Here is a 24,485-nt window from a genome sequence, read left to right on the forward strand (position 1 = left end):
TATATGCTGAGCATGATATCATATGGTCTGGAATATCCCTTTGATCAGTTTGGGTCACCTGTCCTGGCTATGTCTCCTCCCAATCTCCTATGCACCCCCAGTCTCCTTGCCAGCGTATCAGTAAAAAAAAAACAGAAAAGGTTCTGGCGTTGTGTAAGCACTGCTCAGCAATAACAAAAACATGCCTGTGTTATGAACACAACCCCATACTAGCCACCATGAAGAAAATTAACTCTACACCAGCAAAACCCAGCACACCCAATCTTCTAGTTATCCACATGTCCAAACTCATCTCATGACTGTAAGTAAGATTCCCTGTTCCCAGACTCCCTATCCCCCGGTGCACACTTCTTGGTTCCATGTTCAGACTTAGACCCTTTACTCAGGATAGCAGAAAGGTGGGAACTATAGCTTGAGAGAGCCTCCATAAAAGTCTGGCACCTGCTAACTGGAATTTTATCTATAGATACATGTTCTTACAACCTTAACTATAGGATTACCATCATAAAATACAGTCAGGAAAATACATACATAAGCTTGCATGTGTCTATGTGTACATATGTATGGTTGGAAATATAGATTAATATTAAAAAAATATTCACAGACAAGTATTTGTACAATTTTGAGAGGCTAGAACTACTTGTAGGAAGATATGCTTTTATAATTTAAAATTACATTATATTCACTTGTAGTGTTATTTTTCTCCATTTCACTATTGCTACATTAGATTATTCTTCAGCTGTGTACTTGGACTTGACCATTTTTTACTCCATATAAGAGTTATCACAGCAATTGTATTTTGATTGCAAAGAGCAAGCAATTTTTTCCTCTTTTGTTTTGGGTTTTTTTAAGAAATAGACTGGCAGAGATAAAAAAGAGAATTCTTCTGGGGCTGGACTTCCATTCAGCTGTCCCCAAAACCAATATAAGCATTACAGAAAGCTGTCTGTTCATTGTTGCTCTGATGGACTTAGAGCAATTTTTTGAATATCCTTTGGTATCACCTGACAACATTCTTGTCTTTGGAAGGTTTTATTAAGAGCTACATTAGATCATTTTGTTATCAATCATCACTTGTACAGCTCACATCCTTTTAATCACTTGGAAACTGTTGTACAGTTTCTACGGAAAAACTTGGAGAGATGGCATGAAGCGTAAAACTGCATTTCTAACGCGTGTTTGTTACTGAGTAACAGCCTGCTTCTTCATAAAATTCAACTGTCTGTCATTACCATAAGACAGAAGTAAAGCTTAAAACATTTCAAGAATATGGAGAAGAGATGCTTAGGAAATCATTTTTACATTAGCAGTGAAAAGACATATAATGCATTTTTCTATGTATCTAAGTTACATAGTTATCTAAGGCTGACAGTTTTGTGAAGCTTTATATATTTCCACACCTGAGAATTAGCACCTTAGGAAGAACAACTCAGACCAGTTTTAAAGCAAGAAATATTGCATCCACTTGTATGTCCCTCACATGAATCTTAATCTTCAATACTTTAATTATAAAAGGATGCAAGTTCCAGCTGCCTTCTGTTTCAATGCATACCCAAATTCTATCTGACAAGCCTGTATTTTATACAGGTCTGATCAGCAAAACACATGCCTGCCTTCACCTCTCAACACTCATAGGCTTTTGGCTGTGCCTCTATATAGGACAACAAACTGTGCTGCTTCTCCATTTCCAAAATGCATTATGTGTGAAGACACAGTAGTGATTACAATATGCTTATGTGCTACAACCACAATGGAAACATCTCACGTGTTTTCACATGAGGAATTCAACCACTGACTTCTGCTACTGCTTGGGAGTCACATCATAAACATAGCCATGCGTAACTAAAGTTCTGTCAAATTACCTGTGCTTTTACATCATGACTTTCAAAGGAAATCTAGTGTCATAGTGTTCATGATACAGCAAACCCCCTACTGAATAAAATACATAAGGAATTCTTTTCACATGATCCACTCCACTCCACTGCTCCTCTATTGTTGCAGAGCTCAGGGATCAGTTACAAGGAACACAAACTCCAGGACTATTTGGAAACAATTTCTAAGGACTTATCTGAGGCCCCCAGAGACACAGCAACAGCTGCAGAAACTGATGACAAGGGTCTCCAGAATATATTTCTAAGTTCTTTTGTGCATCTGGCCCCTTCCCTCCCACTCCCACCCACTCCAAGGTTCAATTCCCCAGTAACATACAACAGCAGAACTATGCTCAGTTTCGCCAAAGCTGAACATACCAGGAGAAAAACAAGAAAGACTTGATTTTTCTAGACTAAAACACTGCCCGAGTTTAATTTCAGTGAAGAGTAGCATATGACAAGGAACATATTTTTTAGTTGAACAGTGGGAGTTGTTTGAGCTTAATACACTTTCTGAAGTGTGCTATCACGATGACAAATACACATCTTCACGAGGACAGCTCTGTTAGAAGTGTTACCGAAGAGAATCAGAGAGAGTGAAGGAAATAGCAGTCTTCACAGACCTGATCCTGAATCAGGAAATGTTATGGTTTAAATACACAAGCAGATGGCATTTAAATAAATTAGAAGAAAAGGAGAATTCATACACAGCAAGAGAGAACACAGAAAGCAAGTTTCGCAGTACCTGCAGAGATCTCCACAGCATTTTTATTAAGTCATTCTTTCAATGTCCATTTACCATTTTAAGATGCTTGCCAGCAAGCAGGAAGCAGAGACTGGGGGGGAGGGGAGCAGGGGGGAGGGCAGGAAGGAGGGGGTGGAAGATGTACAGTGACAATTCACTTGTTCAAATGAAAGTTGTTCAGCCATCTTAAAATTTTCATCTTTACAATGAAAATCATTGGTTTCCTTAATGCAAAAATGAAGTTGCTTCAGGCATGGAGCTGCAAACGTAGCATAATTCATTGTGTTAGGATATCTTTTCAGTTACAAAAAAGCAAAAGCAATAAAAGGTGAGCACATACATTCTTTTGAATTTCAGTAGCTTACAGAAACTAACTACTACAGGTGGAAGGTTTATAACTAACCCAGCAGAATTTAGGCAGAAGAAATAGGTTTATTCAGCTCTGTAGTCATACATTTTTTCACATCTTTTGTATGAACAGAAATCTCTGGCCTACTTAAGTCCCACTTTAATGCGTTATGATCTTTTTCAAGACCTTGTCATAATCTCTTGAAAGAAACTCCCCATGCTCTTCACTGATACATGAAAATGTATCTTCTTTACATCTGTATCTATAGGGGTTTTTTACAGTACAGAAGAAAGATGTGAAAGCTCATTTTTACATATCTACATAGAGACTTTTAACTATTTCTAATATTCAGGACATTTTCAGTAGGCAGTAACTTTTTTGTAACTCTCACTGCAGCAGTAATGCATATCTCTTACATTTACTAGGAAGAATATGAGCTGTATAGATTAGTGTGTGTCTGATTGTGTGTATACTTCCCTTATAATAATGGCCAGTCTTCGCGAGCGAAGATTTGGGAAAGGTCATTAACCCTTCGAGCCTGCGCAGTGGATTTTTTAGGTGAGACACAGCGTGCGCTGAATTGAGCCCACCCTTTAATCCTGAGGTTCATCTGCCGGGGCCAAGCAAACTTGGACAGTGGCAGTGAGGGTCTCAGAACGTAGGTTTGTTTAGAGTGACCTTCTCTTAGATGGATTGCCTTACAAGGCTGACGAGCTCCATCTGCCCGGGGGGCTGGGAATCGAACCTGGGTCGCAGGGGTGAGAGTGCTGCACCCTAACCACTAGACCACCAGGGGCCCCCAGATACCAGAGGACCACAGATACTTCCCTTATCTGTTTTCTTTATGGCATGAGGTCCATAGTGAAGGAGAAAGTCCTTAGTAGGGACAATTATGGAGGTGTCGTGATCTTGGTGTTACACTGGGTAGGAATAAGGTAATATTTTAAAAAAATACATATATGCATACCTCAAGACAAACATACAAAAATAAACAAAAGCAAATACAAATCAGCTTAAGTGAGGTAGTGGGCAAAGTGCTTTCTCATGAGTTGGGCCTAGCAAAACTTCTGTTTCTCAAAGTAATATATTTGCTGCCCTCAAATCAGCATCTAATGGAAAACAAACTTTGTCACAATACCATCTGGAGAGCATAACAAACTACCCCAAAGGAGCACAATCCTTCTAAAACTGAAAACATGGAGAGTTAACAGGAATGTTTCTCCAGTGCTGCAGGGGAAAAAAAACAATACAAACAAACAAACAAAAAACAGAACCCACTTGTTTTCATTCTCATGAAAATATCAGCATATGATACTGATATGAAAAAATTAATAAAATTACATATTCTTTGAAGTCCAAATAATCAGCATTAAACTGATGGCAGTGTTTTTGAAATCGCTGTGAAAACAATAGCTATCTCTGCAAAAGGAGCAACACAATGCAACTATTGTTGAAATCTCCTTTTGGTCTTTTTTTCATGGAAGTTGTCATTCCAGCCATTCAGAGGCTTTGAATAAGGAGGGCAAGGAGCTAGGCAAACCTTAACAGCTCTAAGTGCCTTGAATGAGGGAAAGATGCAGGAGAAATGTCTTTTAAGGCTTTCTTGCCTGCCTTGACCAAGGAAATAGGCTATACTGGTGTTGCTCTGTGACTTTCAGGCTAACTAAAATTGTGCTTCTGAAAGATGAGTCTGAACAGACTTTGTCATGACATTAGCTCCTCCATGGCTCTGGCAAGCCAACACAGCAACTATAGGGTCCAACAAGCATAACACTAGGCAGGGTGAAAACTGGTACAGAAGATATGTTTTTAGACAGAACTGGAAAAAGATTCCATTGTATTGATTTATAGTTCCCATTAGACTCATTTGAACTTGTTTCTGAGTCCAGCCTGAAACTGAGCCTTCTTCATTCTTAAAATCTAATGGGGGAGGCCAAAAACCACAACGCTGAATGAGAAATTGCTACTGAAAGAAATTGCTGCTGCTGAAGTATGTAAAACTACCTGTCTCAATTCACACCAAAAATTCTTAAAGAATAAGAGAATTGTCCTGTACTCAAACCACACATGTTAAAAAAAAGTTTGAGTGAACTATGTTTGTGTTTGATGTGGACAATACCCTAATCTGCCACTTTTTTTTTCCTCGCCAGCACAATACCTTGATATTACCGAGCTTCACTCTTCAGGAAAGCCTCTACTTCACATGTAGGACAGAAAAAACACAAGTCACCATAGTATTCTTGTTCCTCCCTGCCTTCCACTTGAAATTGCAGAGTTAAATGAAAACTGGAACCTTCATGAACTGAACTGAAATTATCTTTATTTACAGTTTGTCATATGACTATGAACCAAAATTACAAAAAGTTCAGTAAGTCCTCAGTAAACTTTTATATTTACTCAAATGGTGTCTTTATGAACACGTTACTATTATTTCATCAGTTTTGTTTGGGAATGTGCAGTTCTCTTGAAGGTGCTGTTTAAACAACACTCACTGTATATGATTATATGTTTCATTAGGTCAATAACAGTCTTTTCCACCAAAAGACAATAAACCTGAGCAGATTGTGTAACCTTTCTGTACTGTTTCAGATGTGGAGGGTATTGGGTTTCTACCTCAGTTCTGAGAGAAAAGGTCACTACTTTCTCCTCACTACTCTAATTGATATAGACCAACCACATCACCTACTTCGTTCAAACTAAATGCTATAGTACAATTTTCAAATGAAAAAAAAAATCTTGGTTTAACCCATCCTTCTACAATCCAATCTTCCTACACACTGCGCAAGGATTCACACACTCCTCTTCTTAAGCACCATCTAAATCTAACACAGTATCCTCAATGATATAATTCATCTTTTTTCCAAACCCTTCTATGTTTGTTTTTCCACCATGCAGCTCTGACCTCTGTCTGCATGTTAACTTTCATAGTGCCATACCATGCACAGAAAGCAACTCTCCCAGTATCCTGACATACAGATCCTATCCTATAATAAAAACCACTGTTCCCATTGCCTATACAAACATGAAGTTCATTGTGTACACAAGGCCTAAGCTTTTTTCTACATACAATCCTTTAAGACAAAGTTAGAGCTGCTGGTGTAAAAGGTTTCAGCTGCTGGTCAAAGTCTCTGATGAACCCTGTCGACTGTCATATCTAACAAGTGATCAAAAATGTTCTGCAAACTGTCTTAAAAATAAAGGGAGTTCAAAAGCTGGACATGGTCAAGAGGATCCTGATCCCCACAATACTATTTTGCAGGAGAAATCAGTACTACCCTTATTCATAAGTGAATGTTTCTGGTCAAGAACAGTATGATTAAGCTAACAAAAAGACAATCACTAGCAGCCGTGAAGAAGACAATAAGGGATGAGAGCTCTGCTCAAGCAGAGTGAAAGGAGCTATAATGAAAACTACTTCACCCACAGCTACCTAGAAAGTATTTTGGATTCACGTGCTTTTAGGCATTTAACTGTCTCATACCAATAGAAGTTCACACAGTTTTCTGGTGATTCCCATAACTTCTGTGGAGTTTCTGTCTGCCAGAGATCTTAACCTCATTTTATAAATCCTACAGAAGGATTCACCTCATCTTTTAGCCATTTATGAATCAGAGATGAAATTTAAACTAGCTAGATTAGTTTCCTCTCTCTGTAGTCAACAGATATACCTTTACTGGTACCTCTGCATTGAAGATCTTTTCCTCCCAACTCATGATAAAATGTATCATTTTCCGAAGGCATCTAGTTTCTCACAAGGTAGAGAACTAAGGATAGATACTGCAGAAATTCAGCACTACACCCACTACTACCCACTTCTACATTGGTACTAACTGCTCAAATGACATACTGAAGAGCAGCTTAGGAAAAAATCTATTTACATTCAGATGAAGGATTCTCTTGGCTCAAAAAAAGCCCTGACATTTCCAGAGAATCTTTGACATCCTGTTACCTTCTCATAACAGCATCACCCGCTTTTTTTTTTTGCCTTTTTTTTTTAATTACTCATTTAAAAGCAAAGCTGATTTAACTGAGTAGCCAGTGGGGACAGTGTCAGATTCGGTCATCCTCTTTTTACTATGGCCTGACTGAGCTGCTACTGGCAATAGTGCTCCTATCTGAACACTTTCCTTGTTTGAGAGGTACGGCTTCTATACATGCCACAATTAAGAGGAGAGGAGAATAACTAAATAATGAAAGGAAAACGTTTCATTCAGAAGAGGATTATTTCCATCAGGGCCCATTCATCTTTATTCTATACAAAGCTGCTTTATTCCCACACATATCCCATCTCCTGCAAACAATATCAGACTTGCCATGCCAAGGCAACAGAGAGAGATCAAGTCCCTTAACAAACTTCTAAAACCTGATACAATGCCTACTGTGAGCTGTATTAAACTCATTAATGGAAATAATTGGTTTATCACTAAAATTAGTTTAGAGCAATACAGTAAGTCCTAAGTGATGGCTATTTTTTCCCTTCTTTCTTAATATCTTACTGTAGATTGATTTCCTATGCAGTTTGTTTCAGTCTAGTAACTCACAGTTCCTTCTCATATTTCAAAGCATTGTTATGAGAGAATACATTGCTTTTCCCTATGGCTAGAGCTGGAATTTCCCCCTCTCCCCAGTGTCCTGTCTGCTGTTTCAGAGTACTCATACCTTAGAAATTAAAAAAAAAAAAAAAAAAAAAAAAAAAAAAAAAAAAGAAGAAAAGAAAAAATACACCACAACCAGCACACCCCAAATCTCAAAACGGAATCTTTATAAAGGCCCAGGTAGAAGTGACATAGTTCATTCTGTGTAGGAATGACCTGTATCAACAAATAGTCCTCTGTGTGCAGAAGCATTATGCTTCTTTCAAGTAGTTGGTCAAAGAAAATAGTAGGCTTCAATTCTCCTGCCTAAACATGGGTGACAACCCAAATTGAGATGCTCAAAGTTATTTAAAGAAAAAAAAAAGCCATGTGAAACTGTCAAGTATGAGCCAGCCAGGGCCCAACAGAATCTCATCTGGAGGCCAGCAGAAGCACCAGCTAAGAGTTCTCAGGATACCCCATGGCACTTAACAGCACTTAAATCAAAATTAACAGTTAATCACTAGTCCTCACACACAGCAAGTCACCTGGCCAACATACAACAGCATCCTAACACTTATTCTGGGCCTGCAATGACTCACATGTCACTGGCAGCAGCAGCCTTTCTCACCAAAATATTAACTGTCAACAATCAGGGAATGGAGCACAGGTCCATGATTTTCATTTAGAAATCAGAACAGTCCCTTGTTAAACTTCTTCTTTCTAATGGTTGAGCTATATTTTACATCATAAGCGAGAGTTTAAATTCTACAGTGACACACTTTAAAAACCAAATCCTGTTCTCCTAAAGTACTCCAAGAGCAAATGTTAATGGTCCAATCTTGTCTTCCACTGTGCAGCATGTTCACTAAACCCCTTGGAAAATTGTTTTCTGAGACTTTGCATTCACAACCTCAAAGCATTTTAAGCAGCATAATGAAAACGAGACCATATAATTTTTGCATGAACCAGGTAATTAGTACCTGAAACATACCTATAAGGGAAAAAAACCAAACCAGACCAAAAAAAAAAAATCCACATAAAATATATCAGATGAAATTCCAAAGTTTACTGTACAGCAAATCTACAGAAAAAGAGTTTAAGAAGTCTGGGAATGTATTTCTCTTCGGGGTGCTGGTGGATGAGAGGCTGGACATGAGCCAGCAATGTGCACTTACAGCCCAGAAAGCCAACTGTATCCTGAGCTGCAGCAAAAGCAGCATGGCCAGCAGGTCAAGGGAGGTGATTCTGCTCCTCTACTCTGCTCTCATGTGACCCCACCTGGAGTGCTGCATCCAGTTCTGGGGCCCCCAACACAAGAACATCAACCTGTTGGAGCAAGGAGGCCCACCAAAATGATTAGTGGGACGGAGCACCTCTCCTATGAAAGAAGGCCTAATTGGGATTGTTCAGCCTGGAAAAGAGAAGGCTTTGGGGTGACCTTATTGTGGCCTTACAACATCTGAAGGGAGACTACATGGAAGACGGAGAGGACTTTTTACAAAGGCATGTAGTGACAGAACAACAGGGAATGGCTTAAACTGAAGGAGAGTAGGTTTCAATCAGATATGAGGAAAAAATTCTTTACTATGAGAGTGGTGAGGTACTGGAACAGGTTGCCCAGAAAAGTTGTGGGTGTCCCATGCCTGAAAGTGTTTAAGGCCAGGCTGGATGGGGCTTTGAGCAACCTGGTCTAGTGGAATGTGTCCCTGCCTATGGCAGATGTCTTCGAACTATATGATCTTAAGGGTCCCTTCCAATCCAGGCCATTCTATGATATTTTAACAGTGCTTTTAATAGTATTCTCACAAATTACAGTAATTATAAATTATGTATTGATTCATATTCACTGACCTCAAGACAAAACAGCTAGGGGATTTTCATTCAGTCTTTCTGTAACATATGCAGTCATGCCCTAAGATAGATTCTTCAGCTGTTCATTTTCTACAGGGAATGAAAAGCTGTCTGAGAAATCCAAGTTCTTACCAATCCTATTCACAGCTCTCCACCACTAAATGTCTCCTTCTCAAGTCTACGCATCGTGAAGGTTTAAGGGTGTAGATGACAAACTAAGCTCAGGGGTTAATGAAACATTTTTCCTCTTACTTAGGCAGCTCAAAAAGGAGACTTTGCCCATATAAGATTCAAACCATCCAAAGGAATATCTCCTCTATTGATGAAAAAGGAAGCTAGGGCAATCAGCTTGCTAAGTTAGACATGCCAGTTGAGTACCTAAAGTTAAATGAATCCAAGCAAAGCATCTTTGGGTCAGGCACTTTATGTCCAAGCCTTGAGACATCCGAGTTCCTTTACATTGTCCACAGCGGTTATGCTAATTGCATGGATATTTAAATACAGTACTCAGAATAAAATGAGTTGTAAAACAAGTTTTCAGAGAAATAGCAAACACATCCCACTAACACAATGATATTGCAATGCTGTTAAGAGGAGGAAAACCGAGGCCCAGAAACCCAAAAATCTTCATACAAATGGCTCATTTATGTACCACACATGAAGCTTTTGTAGCCTTTCATAATTGGAGCCTTATAAAGTTCCCCAGTTCCAGTACATAAAGCATTCTGGAAAAGAGATTTTGTGGCCCTTTAATAGAAACTCTGGAAGGGAAACTGGAAGATTATGAACGTATTGGAAAACCTTGCCAGTTCAGACAAAAAGACTGCTTTGCTCAGTATTCTCTCCAACAGCAGCCACAAACAGATGTTCAGGAAAGAATAAGATCAGGGAAGTACAAATAGCACTCACTTGAGTATTTCCTAGTTTCTGTTTTCAAGCCATGGGATTTTCTCCCATGGAGCACCTTTCCAAGTAGTTGTTCATGTCTCTCTGGACTTTTATAATCTTTTTGCACCTACCATCTCTTTTGATAAGGAGTTGCACAAATCTACCATCTGCTCCACTAACAGTGATCTTTTTGTGTTCTTTGTACCTGCCACCTGCTAACGACACCGGGTGACCCTCCAGTCTTGACTGGAAAAGGCAGGCAGCCCTCACACTTCAAATCATTCACAACTGAAGAGTCACAACTGTCCACATGTAAAGAGTGCTTGATTACCTTATCATTCCCCCTCGTGTGAGTTTTACTCTGACCTTTGAAGACTCCATTTTGATGTGGGTTTTTGGCTTGGTTTTCTTTTTTCCTTTTAAATTTTTAAGCTGTGTGCACTTCAAAAGAGCAACTGGTCAGGACTCCAGAGGGAAAAATTCCAGCCTTGAAGATCCTCATAAGAAAAAGCTCTATGCATACAAAGCATTTTTTGTGTATTGCAAACTGGATTAAAAATAATTATGTGATACAAATACAGAAATATTTTATATTCACCAGCCATAGGCACACAATTAAAAACCTTTCTGCATATCTTTTTAGATTAAATAAAACCCAATACTTTATCTCCCCATCATTTTAACTAGTGTTTATAATGATATTATAGTCTTGGGAAAATCTAGTTTTTTTAAAAGATCTGACACATTTTTTAGACATTAAATTCATATAAAAATTATTGGTTTGAAACCCTACACAAGCACCTTCCAGTTCAGAGTATGATGTGGGGGGAAAAAAGCACAGACCTACAAGTTAAGTAGAACTTTTAACTGCAGAAATTGGTGATTCAATTCCCAATTCACATTCATTAGCAGACTTCACATCAATCGGTAAACACATCTATTGTTCCAGGACATTCAGAAGCCAGTACAGGCCATATAACATCTAAAAAATCTTGGCCACAGCCATCTAACTGCATGTAAGCACAGTATGAAAGTCTAGTCAAAACCAGTCAGGAGTCAAAAGTGTCAGGAGAAAGCAGTTCTTGTAGAGAACACTAGCCAATTTATTACAAAATCAGATGAGAAGCACTAGTTTCAAGTGCCAAGGATCCTTGGAAATGGACCTCAATGAATAAGAAGGGAACAAATTAACATAGACCTCTCTGATATAGCAATACATCTGAGGAGCCTAAATGTCCTCAGATACTCCTACCGCAGAGTTCAAATGGACCACATAGATGACCAAGTGCTTTGCCAAGGCTTTTAAGTCCCTTTTCCAGGGAGGATCACCTGTGGTTGCAACTCTAACACCACTGACGCTAACAGCGTGACGCTCAGTAGTTAGTACAGCACCTGCATAGTAAACTGGCCAGTATTTCAACAACAGAATTATTTTGTAAACATAAATTGTGCTTTCAAACAAAATTATTGTATTTGCTTAAGTTCAGTTTCGCTAGAGTTGAACAATAGATGAAACAATTTTTTTTAAAACATCTACGTTTGAAATGGAATATTTTCTACAAAACTGATGCTGACATTAAAAAGCTTTCTGAAGTACATTCTTCATTTTTCACTCCCACTTTCACATTTGGAAGTGAAATGAAAAACTCCTAAAATGTCCCACAAAAACATTATCATTTTTCTTAAAACCTTAATAAAGTATTCCTTTGCAGAAGTGACAGCAGTGAATCAGGTGAGTGTCCTAAGCCTGACAAGCCCAGGTGCATTTTCAGTATCAACATATCTTCCTATGCACATGGTTTTTCCACTGCTGTCGCTAATGTTGTTTTGACTTTTCATTTAGAAAATTCTTTAATACTGCTGCAAAATCCCTACCATAACAGACTACAGTGTCACCATTTTTAGTCCTTCTATTCATCCATCAGACTATTTTTTCTACCCTTCCATTTTCCCGTTTAAAAAAAATAAAAATTCAGTACTCTTTCAGGTTAAAGACAACAGCACATGCTTAAATATAACAATCGGTGATTGGACGAACTGGGAACAAATATACCTGTATTCATATGCAAAAAAAATTTCACAAATATTTACATCACTGAGAGAGTTTTGAAACCTTTCTTCCTATATTTACAATAAATAAATTTAACCTTATTGTCGTACACAAAACTTTTGAAATTATTCTCTATAGTATCACTACAGAATAGCTAAAGTTTTCAAGCAGTATTTCCTATTAACAATTTCACTACAAATACTTCATGAAAAAATACAATTTTACTTGTGACTGTGCCTTCTGTTTTTTTCCAAAAAGATCTAAACTGGAACACACTCGTTTCCAATCAAATATTTTTAAAAGATAATGTCACAGCATAATGACAATGAATACAGCATGCTGAGTTTAAAGACCATATGTTGCAACTTTGAAAGATACTCTGAAGCAGATATAGTCACTACTGTCTGCTGCTAGCTGGCATCCTCAATAAACTACCTGAAGTAATGATGTTTGGATGTTTCGATGTTTTGATGGAACTAGATGATCTCTAAGGTCCCTTCCAACCCATTCTGTTTCATCTTTTATATTCATCTTTTATATTATAATCAAGTTCTTGATTATTTTTCCCTGCTAAACTTTTGGCCCCTGTAAGCCTATAACCTCCTTTACAAATCATCATTACATACCTGAAGTCATGTATGAAAGCATACACAGAAAGTTTGTGCATGCAATACCCTCATCTAACAACATCAATTACTTTATCCATCTCCTACACCATTAGCTGAAAGTCTAATAAAAGCTACTCAGCAGGCAAGAGATTTAATGAAATAAACCCCAAGTTCCTGGGAGGAACCTGTGGTTCCAACTCTAACACTTCTGATCAAATAGAAGCTCTCTTTCTGCTGCTGAGCAATAGATTTTTCTGGATCTTGATCAAACATACTCCAAAGGAGGGAGGGCGTAATAATATGGTGTAAGGTATTTAAGTGTGTAGGAGAAAAACTGATTGTGGGAAAAGGGAAGATGAGAAGAAATTATTTTTAAAATGTAATAGAAATTTCTGGGGTCACAGCAAAACAAGTTCACAGCAATTCTTTCACTAATCAACAAGACAATTAAGCTTGTCTACTAATCATCATTAATAAACCACAAAAGCCATAAAAAAACAACAAAAAAACCCAGTCTTGCACTGTTACAGGTTCCCAGTCTCCACAAATATTTTCACTTCTGTTACCCATCTAAGGCTGAGGCACCAAGATACAAATATTGCAGAACAAATATGTCCCAGTGGCTACCTAATGGAAGTAAGGACCAAAATAGACACTATCAAAAAAAAACCAAACAAAAATCCCCACCAATCCACATAATAGTGAAAGGTCTCAAGTTCTCTACCCCTTGTCTAGAAACATAAGTACTGTCTGCTTCGTGATCTTTTCAGTTCCAGGATGGAGAAGGAAAAATTTGGCTTCCATTCCTCTGCAAGGAAAAATTCCTTATTGATTCTTCTAAATTAACCCAAATATTTCTTACCTTGAAATGTAATACATTACAGTCTTAAAATTGCTTTAAAATAGCTGACTTAATCTCTCATTTCTGGACAAACTTCACATTCTGAAGAAAATCTTACCTAATTTTGGCAGGGAATAGGGCACTTTAAAATAATCTTCATAAAACTCAATGAGACTCCTTGTAATATTTAGAGCATAGTCCCCCGATCCTCTTCTGATTGCATCAGGTCTTGCATATAACCGTACCTGTTAAAAAACAAAGCAAAAGACCAATCATTTCAGCATCTGCCTTTTAAATCTACCATATCTGCAGAAATGAATTATCCTAAGGTTGCTGTGACATGGCGGGATTATTACCTTAAAGCCAAATATGACTGTCGTACATTTCTCAAAACATGTCATAGCTGAAAATCAGGACTACCACAATTAAAGTTACAAAGTTTAGAAGTCACAACCACCTAATTGCTTGTGTTGCCAAATAAAAAACTTAACACTCCTTGCATCAAAATAAATATTTGAAGAAAACATGTGTTTGCTAGAGATATGATGGGAGAGTGGATTAGTATAATGGTTCTCTGCCTACACTGAATGTAGGCAGAATGCAGTGACTCAGTAGGAGAGAACTTCATGGTTTGTTAAAGGCACATTATATCAAGCCCTGAAAATATTAGTAGACTGTGAAGAAAAGAAAATAATCATTCTCTTTTCTCTGGCAGTGACACAGTTACCCTCGATGAGCTTTGGGAAGACTGCAAAAACAACCATTTATAAGCTCATTCATGTACACAAACAATTAACATTCCTGAAACCTCCTTGACTGCTTCAGGTCTCTGTTTTCAGAAAGCAGTAAATCAAAGCTGTTTATACACGCTACAGACTGCTCTGTTCAGTATAAAACAGCTCACATATTTGACTACCTGGAGTGAACCAACTGAAAAGAACTCACCTTCATAATTCTGCATTCAAGTCTGACCCTGATTAAGAAGGTAGCAGAAAGCACTTCTTGGTTTTTCCCTCTTCCCTGTCCTTACAGACCTTAATGCTTCCTTAGTGCAAACACAACATACAGCCAAGAACTGTTAACCAAGAAAGGGACAGAAAGGACAGCCACTTTTCACTCTCCCTCCTCATTCACCTGATGAAAGTAGTGTGTGCTTTGTCTCTAATAACTGGCAGAAGGTCTCTCCCTGCAGTACATAACGACTTGACACAAATGAGACTCTACTAAATGTCAGTCCTAATACTTTCTGTGGTAGGATTAAATCCCAGTCAGGGTTCTGAGGAAAGCAGTAGGGCAAAAATCAGAAAATAGCAATGCAAACATGAGGGAGAAATGTCAGCTTTGGAATGTTTCTAAACACTATTATGGACCAAGAAAAGCCAATGCAATTTTTTGCTTCAGTGAAAGCATTACCAAGTATTGCTTTACTACTGAAAGTAACCAGTTCAGTTATCCAAGTGGAAACCAGATATCAAATACTGTACCTATCAATTCTGTTGTAACCCGCTATCTCTCTGTTCTCAGTATGCAGACACATTATTTGCTTCATTACAGTGTCCATCTTTAATCTTTGTGTTGTATTAGACTCAGTGCACCATCAACCATACATAGTTATCACTTGTAATGTAAAACAGGTAACGATGTAACCTAATGAGATATGTAATAAAGCAGACTTCCTATAATCACCACCTGAAAGCATATAAACCATTATCTGAATCCCTCCAAATCACTATTTTTGTTCATTGCTTCCTTTCAAAGTTAACAGTAGCATGTACATTAAATGTTCCCTTATCTGCTAAATTAAATATATTTTTTAACAAAATAGATATTAACCACAGAGATGCTAATCCAAATGTCTCAAAACCTTTAGTTTGTTGAAGGATGTTAAGAATCACAATTAGATTTGTGATGAACACTGTTTTGTATCATTAAACCTTTATACATAATTTTGCATAATTGCTTTACTGGCACAGCTGACTGTACCAGTAAACTAGGAAAAAAAAAGAGTCAGCCAACCAAGTATGCAAAAAATCATTCAATTTGACAGTGGTCAAATGTGTCCATAATAATAAATATGACAACTGAAGAGAAGAAAATAATAGGTAGATACAAGAAAAATCAAGGTTCAATTTATTGCATTACAATGTGTGTCTTTTGGCAAATGCAGAAAAGGTATTTAATAGTGTCTGAGATAGAGCCAAGGTACCAAAGCTTAAAAACCACAATGCTGCAAACTTTCATTTGTCTCCTGCCTAACACTAAATACAGTTTTATTTTGCCCGTAAAGTTTCCCTCTGTCTCTCTGCCTGCCCAGAACAGCTCTGGACTGCCAGGGCCCCATGGCTCACACCAAGGTCACCCCCAAACTGGAATACACTTCAGAAATTACCTGTGCCTTTGTCCAGGTCTCTCAGGGATTTTGAGGCAACAGGTATTGCCAAAGCAGCCAGATATCTTCAAATGTTGGGTCTGCTTCTGCTTTTCACCCTACAACCACTGAACATGAAACATATGGAGGAACCTTAGACGCACCATCACAGGCCTGTCCCTGGCCTCAGAAAATTCCCTGTTGGTTAGCAGAGGGCAGGGACAGAGGGCTACTACAGGGGACAATCTGGACACTCTGCCTGCCCAGTTAGCTGTTTTGGATGACACTTTCTGAGGTATCATTCACAACACAAGGAGCTTGGTCCAGAGTCTAAAGTCTGGCACCTATAAGCTCGAAATTGAAGTCCACTAACTTTCACACACTGATGTCTTTTAATGTGTATGGGCTTACTTTGACCATAAGATATCTTACTGCCAAATCCATCAAATAGGGACTATATTATTTCCTTAGCTTATAAGATTCTGAGTGTAAAGTAATAAAGACTGTAAAGTCTTCATATACTGCTCCAAAGAGGAGCTTAAGTAAATAAAACAGAATGAAGATTAAGATATGAGATTTGTTTAGAATAAATTGCTTGCTGGTTTAGTATTTTCATTTCAAAAGGCAGGTAGGTTGTGTTGCTTTAAAACTATGTTGGACTGAACAATAATGCCTAATTATTATATACTTTCCCACAGGCTGATTGATCACTATACTAAGAATTCTATTTTGCAATAATTTAAATAAGAGAAAAAACAAAATCTTCTGCAGGGTCAGGCCTAAATATAATAAATAAAAGCACTGCATGTTCTCCTACAAAAGATAAATAGCTTTCTTGCTTAGGTGCACAATTCATCACTCACTGCAATGGCACCTACTACCCTGCAAATATCAGTGATGCTCTTTTTCATAATCTTTGCAAGATTAGGTTAGACTATAATTTTCACATAAGAAAGTAAACAAAGAGAGACTAATACTAATTCTGGGTGCCATTCTGGACACCTCTCAATGTCAAGTATATTTAACAGTTTTGTTCCACATACTTAAAGCACTGTTCCAATTATATCTTACTGCAGTGGTGAACACTTTATACAGCTTTGAGTCTGGCCACAAGTGCCATAGTTTGGGCATTAAGAAAATCAGTAACACATGATTAATGACTAAATGAGACTGTGTCAGTTTATGTGATTTACTTGGCATCCCATAGCAACTGAGGTGGCAGTGGCAGAGAGGCAGAGAGGGAATTCAAAACAGGCATTCAGCCTCACTGCCACCTTACAACCTGCACCATGCACCCTCCATATTTGGGAATTAATAAGGTAGGGACTCTTCAGACAACACACATATTCACACCATACTGGTGGTATTCTGATGCAGCATAGTTCCCTGTGTGCCTCAATGACAAAAATATCAGAAAAATATTATGAGGAATCATTTTCATAATGACACTGTCACAAAACCTAAGAACATAACTAAGGTCACACAATTAACCTAAATTCTGGAGGTTTTTCTTAGCTCCTTTATACCTACATTTGCAACCACTACCAATTTCTCAACAGAAGTTCTGATTAATAAGAAAAAGAAATACAGGTTCTTTTGTTTCTCTCTCAAATGGAACCAGGCTGACCATCTTCTTCCGACCACAAATTTGAGCAAGTAGGTTTGTACCTTCAGCCCTACAACCCAGACCTCCCTGTTATAAGACACAGCTGTTAATAACTCTAGAAGTTACTAGAGATCCCAAATGAAATCGCTGCAATGTATATTTTCTCATTCTTTTCTGAAGTGGGCAAAAATATGAGTTGTTTCCTCTTGTTTGCCTTCCAGAAGCCCTCAAGCAGTTTCACAAGAACTTTAAATAAAGACAATACTCAACCACACTCAGATAATATCTCGAAAAAAATCATCCTGAAAGATTACTTCAAAAATATTAGCAACCTAATTCAAGTTCTTGGAATTATTTTGGCACCATTATCAGAAAAAATACTAAAACATTCCTGAAATTTATATGCTAAATTTCACATATTTTATAAGTGATCAATAGCCTACTTCTCTATAGTTAGTCAAAAGTATTTGCTGTACTTTTACAAACAATTTGTACATTTTGCCACATTTTCTGTAGTCTTTTTTAATATTTCAGCATTTGTTACGTAAGTCAAAGAAATTTTAAAAATATTTGTAACACTAGGTTGCCAGAAGAGATGAACGTGATTGTAAAATGAAAACTGTTTCCCGAAGTGAGGGACAGTAGCGATATATGCTAAGAAATGTGCAACACATGTAAAACCTAACTGAAGTCAGGTTAATAACTACAGTGCATGAGAAAAACCTTCCTGTCTACAGCAGGTAAAAATTATCCATCAAAAAGAAAGTTAGCACTTAAAAAGAAAAGTGCTTTCCTCGTCTTATTACTTCAGAATGCTTCAAAAAAAATATGAATTAGTAACTATATACAAGATATAATGGGCAAAATTCTGACAAGTACAATTGTAGATAGCAACAAACATCTTTATTTCCGGAGAATAGTATATTCACTAAAAATGTTTCTACTGTACCAAAGACTAGTGATAATTTCAGCACATAATAAACAGAGGAATGGGTTCAAAAGAAGTAAAACTCTTCTGTTTTGACATGTTAAAATCACTACTTTTTTCTTTACCTTTTTTTTGGCATTAAAATTTAAGTGTGTGAAAAAGAGTATAGAATGAAAGGGATGAAGAATGGTGTATTGGGTTGACCTTGCCTGGATGCCAGGGCCACCAACCCACCGTATCACTCTTCTTCCCAGTCGGACAGGGGAGAGAGAACAAGATGGAAAATGACTCATAGGTTGAGATAAGGCAGTTTACTAAAGCAAAAGTGAAAGTTTTGTGCACGCACAAGCAAAGAGGAAAATAACCAGGTTTATTCTCTACTTCCCATTAGCACATGATGTCCGGCCACTTCCCAGGGAGCAGGGTTTCAGCATATGTAGTGGTTTCTCAGCAGGCAAACATTGTAAACAATTAATGTCCCCCCCTTCCTCCTCCTTTCCGTAGCTTTTATACCTGAGCTGATGTCATATGGTATTGAATATCCCTTTGCTCAGTTTGGGTCAGCTGGCCTACTTGTGTCCCCTCCCAGGATCTTGCCCTCGATTTGGGTGGGAAGAATGTTACAGCACTGATGCTGTGCTCAGCAACAGCCAAAACACTGGTGCATTATCAACACCTTTCTAGCTACCAATGCAAAGCACAGCACTGTGAGGGCTGCTGGGAAATTAACTCCATCCCAGCCAGATCCAATACAAATGGAAAGGAAAAACGTGCTGTCATTTTTTCACATTATGTGAAATACTTCAGGTCAAACCAAAGGGTTCTGCAATGCAGGCAGGAGGAACATGGAATACATTCAACATTTTGATCATGGAAATAAAAACTCATTACTTAGACATGCCTAATTGCAAAGAGACTGTTGTCCCACCATCTACCCTAGAGGAATTCACTAAAGGAAGACCAGAGAGAACCATAGTATGCTCTCCCTCTGGCACTAGAAGGCAGCACTAAAAACCTTTGTGAGAAGTACCATAAGCCTGCCAACCTACTTTCCCAGGGAATCAAGGAAGTTGATAATCTGGCAGAAATCAGGATGTTACAGTAAGAAGTTTGCAGGCCTGCAGAACCAGAGCCCACCACCTACTTTAGAATTTTTATGCACTTATACATTTGAAGTCTACTCTTGAAGACATTATTCTCTGTGCCACCTTCTAGTTCATGTGTGCATTCCCTTTGAAACGTTCTTAGAATGGTGTTATCTTTTTAGTGTCACCCAAAGACATTTTTATTCTTTTATTTATTGTTACGGTACAGTTTGCTGATCACAATAATCCCATATAATAGTCTGCATTCATTCTGCAAGGCAACTTTCCTTTAAATGTTTAGCCATCTTTTCCATCTTTTAAGACTACTCCAACTGCCATCCTCTATGCCCTAGGGGAATCACAGCCCACTGGATGCGAAATACTGCTCCAAGGAAATGAAGTGCACCTCTGTTTTAGCAAGAAAAGACTTGTGAAAGCAGATGGTTCATTGGGCTCTAACGGCATAAAACAACACCCATTGATTTCAACTGAATGACTCTTGTTAACTACGGGGGCAAGAGACACAACTGGTCCTGCCGCTGGGCTAGGGACACTTCTCCCAAGGCAACCTTCACCAGCAGCATCCACCATGTCTACACTCCATGTTTTTAGATCACTGCTTGAACAGTCCTTGTTATGCAGTTGCACAGGGGGAAAAAAAGCAAAAAAAACCCAGTCCTTTAAATGGCTGTACTTTGGTCATGGCCACTAATAGTTCAAATCACGAGAGGCAGGACTGGACTGTATGTTTCTATCTCATGTAGTATAAGGAAAATAGCTCTCTGAACCTTGAAAACAGCCTGATGCAGAACATACACAGCAGTAACCATTCGCTGCATCAGGTCCAAGGCCAGCTTTGTACAGCATAGAGAATAATGTCTTCAAGAGTAGGCTTCAAATGTATAAGTGCATATATAGTTCTAAAGTAAAAGGTACATCACGTGCAAGGCCAGGACAGGGGGAGATGATGCATATATAATCCTAACCCTTGCTTCACATCATCTAATACCCCAGACATTGCCACCCACATCACTACACAAAACCTCTCCTAAAGGCACCCACATCCATGGAGAGCCTTTCCCCAGCCCTGAATACTGTCACATCACATATGCCTGTGGAACCAAAAGAGATCTGAACCTCTCTCTCATTTACCTCGTCACTATTGCAGTATCTCTCCAAGCAAACATGGCTAATGTTCCAAGCATGGCATATATCTATTTTCCTAATGTCTCAATGTCCCCTCAACCTTTCTTCTGTCTTTGTTCCATTTTGCTGCATGTACTTAAGTCTGAACAGACTGGGAGCAAATGGGGTTATGGAAATGGAGCAAAAGTCTGCCAATAACCTTAGATCTTGTTTTCTCAGGCAAGCATGGGAATCAACACAGGAATTCACTTCACAATTAATGATAGTTACCCTTCCCACCTACTTCACAGAGAATTACTGTCAGGTGTTATAAAGCAGCTTAGAGTGCTTTCCCATTATGAAACAGATGTTTCTGCACATCAACTGGTGTCAGCAAAGCCATTCTGGGAATAATGTCTGTCCTTTAATCCCTTTCTCAAAGCCAGCAGACTCTACAGTAAGCACTGTTCTTGGGATGCCCCTCCAAACTAGCTCCAGTCCTCTATGTGACTATACCCATGGGCTCAGCCCAGTGCTGGTGCATCTGGGATCCCACAATGATTTAAAAATCTCAGTTCAGAAAGACTTATGCTTAAGTTCAATTTTAAATACGTGTTTAACCTCAAACATCCCTTTACATGTTATAGTTACAGAAGACAGAGCAGCCACTTACAAACTTTTTAAAGGGGGACAAAACAGTCTTCTGCTCTTTATTTCAAGATCTGTAATACTTCAGCAGCAAGTGACACCCTCAGATAAAAAACACATGCATTGCCTCTGTTCCTAAAAGCTTCAATTTACTTGATAATCTGAGATCTCTTTTATCATTATTTTGCTCACTATTTTAGGCATAGGTATTGCTTTTATTATTGTTACAGAGATAAAGATAGGGTCACATTACGCATTCAATATAGCAGACAGATGCCTGGATCCAACAGTCTTGGCTGCAAACTCCCTGCATCACTTCTGCAAACAAGGCACTGCATCTCAAATGGGTTTTTAAATGTGATAAATTCAAAATAAATAACGCTTCACTACATACGCAAACAAGCTACAGGCCAGATTCCACTAAGAACGTGCATGGATTGTTTCACATGTGCGCATAACTCCACACATTTTGTGCGTGCTCAAATGCAATAAATTTTACAACAGTGACGAGTGAAGGAGAGAAAGAGAGAGGTAGCTGTAGTGAAATATCAATTCTGCTGTAGTGAACATAGTTAAATGTGATAATAGGAAGAAATTACAGAAGAATGTCATGGACAATACTCAAAAAAGACTGCATGGTACTGAAATGTGCTTACTGAATACCGAAGGGACAGCTCATTTTTATAAAGAGATTACTCTAAACTGAGCAGTCACATACAGCACTGCACCGAGCCCTAAATATTTTAATAAATTTGGTATTTTTTTTAAAGGTAGCTGAAACCAATGAGCATTCAATGACCTGATACTTCCTAAGGAAACAGCTTTGCAAGAGATTGGATGGAATTTTTTTAAAGTAAACAAACACTGTCTTTGAATCCTCATTCAAGACTGTTTTAACAAACTAGTTAAAATAAGAAAAGCCATCAATAAAAAAAAGTTTATATGATAGAAATGGTCACTGAGGGAATAGAGAGATGTCTCAGGAAACTAAACGCAAGCACTGTTGCAGGGCAAGGGGAAAGAGGCCTTGAACAGATATAGTAGATCATAGAATCAACCGGGTTGGAAAAGACCTCCGAGATCATCAAGTCCAATCCTTGATCCAATACTGCCATGGTTACTAGACCATGGCACTAATTGCCACATCCAATCTCAGCTTAAAAACCTCCAGGGATGGTGAATCCACCACCTGCCTGGGCAGCCCAGTGTCTGATTACTCTCTCTGTAAAATATTTCTTCCTAATATCCAACCTAAACCTCCCCTGGCACAGCTTAAGACCATGCCCTCTTGTCCTATTGCTGGTTGCCTGGAAGAAGAGACCAACCCCCACCTGGCTACAACCTCCTTTCAGGGAGTTGTAGAGAGTGATGAGGTCTCCCCTGAGCCTCCTCTTCTCCAGGCTAAACAAGCCCAGCTCCCTCAGCCTCTCCTCATAGGACTTGTGCTCGAGTCCCTTCACCAGCCTCGTTGCTCTTCTCTGGACCCACTCCTCATTATCCTTCCTGAACTGAGGGGCCCAGAGTTGGACACAGTACTCCAGGTGTGGCCTCACCAGCGCTGAGTACAGGGGAAGAATCACTTGCCTGGTCCTGCTGGCCACACTGTTCCTGATACAGGCCAAGATGCCATTGGCCTTTTTGGTCACCTGGGCACACTACTGGCTCATGTTCAGCTTCTTGTCAATCCAAACTCCCAGGTCTCTTTCCATCTGGCTGCTCTCCAGCCACTCTGTCCCCAACCTGTAGCGCTGCATGGGGTTGTTGTGGCCAAAGTGCAGGACCCGGCACTTGGCCTTGTTGAACCTCATCCCATTGGAATCAGACTGTCTCTCCTGCTTGTCCCTCTGAAGGTCCCTCAGAAGAGCCCTCCTGCCTTCCAGCAGATCGACACTCCCCCTCAACTTGATGTCATCTGCAAATTTGCCAATGGTACACTCAATCCCCTCATCCAGATCATCAATAAAAATATTAAGTAGAACTGGGCCCAACACTGATCCCTGGGGGACACCACCAGTGACCAGCTGCCAAGTGGAGGCAGCACCATTCCCCACTACTCTCTGGGCCCAGCCCTACAGCCAGTTCCTAAACCAGCACAGAGTGCCCCTGTCCAATCCGTGGGCTGCAGCTTTTTCAGGAGTATGCTGTGGGAGACAGTGTCAAAGGCTTTGCTGAAGTCCAGCTAGACCACATCCACACCCTTCCCCTCATCCACCAGGCGGGTCACCTGATCATAAAAGGAGATCAGGTTGGTCAGACAGGACCTGCCCTTCCTAAACCCCTGCTGGCTGGGTCTGATCCCTTGTCCATCCTGTAGGTCTTGTGTGATTGCACTGAGGATGATCTGCTCCTTAACCCTGCCAGGCACTGAGGTCAGGTTGACAGGCCTGTAGTTTCCCGGGTTCTCCTTGCAGCCCTTTTTGTGGATCAGTGTGACATTCACCAACTTCCAACCATCTGGGACCTCCTCAGTGCACCAGGACTGTCGGTAAAGGATGGAGAGTGGCTTGGCGAGCTCTTCTGCCAGCTCCCCCATCACCCTTGGATGGATCCCATATGGTCCCACAGACTTGTGAGAATCCAAGTGGCTTAGCAGATCGCTAACTGTCTCCTCCCAGATGTCCAGATGTTCCTAGATAAAACCTTGCAGCATGACCCTCAAGGAGAAAGAAGTGAGAGAAACTTAGGGGGTGACAGTGGACAAATGCAGGATATAAAGCAAAAAGATTTGTCAGGTATTTTCAGACTTGTGAGAACGGGGGAAGAGCTTTGTGCAGCCCCTTTCTAAATAAACGTGACCACATGGGACAAGCATCTAGTTGCCTCATCAATTTCTCATCTGAACCAAAACAAATGTGACTGCTCCAGTCAAAGGTGCAACAATGTATTCTACCAGGAGGAAAAACTGTCATGCAGACATGCTACAATTTCTAACTTGAGATCATAAA

At 39.2% G+C, this 24,485-nt stretch overlaps 1 protein-coding gene across 1 annotated transcript in view; it reads right to left on the bottom strand.

Annotated features, from left to right (window-relative positions):
• The window catches only part of TRHDE (thyrotropin releasing hormone degrading enzyme), a 202,912-nt gene that overhangs the window by 148,914 nt on the left and 29,513 nt on the right, over positions 1 to 24,485 (bottom strand). Inside the window, exon 3 of the mRNA XM_017832814.1 lies at positions 13,899 to 14,025. Within this exon, the coding sequence (XP_017688303.1) occupies positions 13,899 to 14,025 (127 nt within the window). The remainder of the gene's footprint in view (positions 1 to 13,898; positions 14,026 to 24,485) is intronic.

Source organism: Lepidothrix coronata, unplaced genomic scaffold, assembly GCF_001604755.1.
Source record: "Lepidothrix coronata isolate B3197 unplaced genomic scaffold, Lepidothrix_coronata-1.0 Scaffold206, whole genome shotgun sequence".
In the NCBI taxonomy this organism is placed as follows: domain Eukaryota; kingdom Metazoa; phylum Chordata; class Aves; order Passeriformes; family Pipridae; genus Lepidothrix; species Lepidothrix coronata.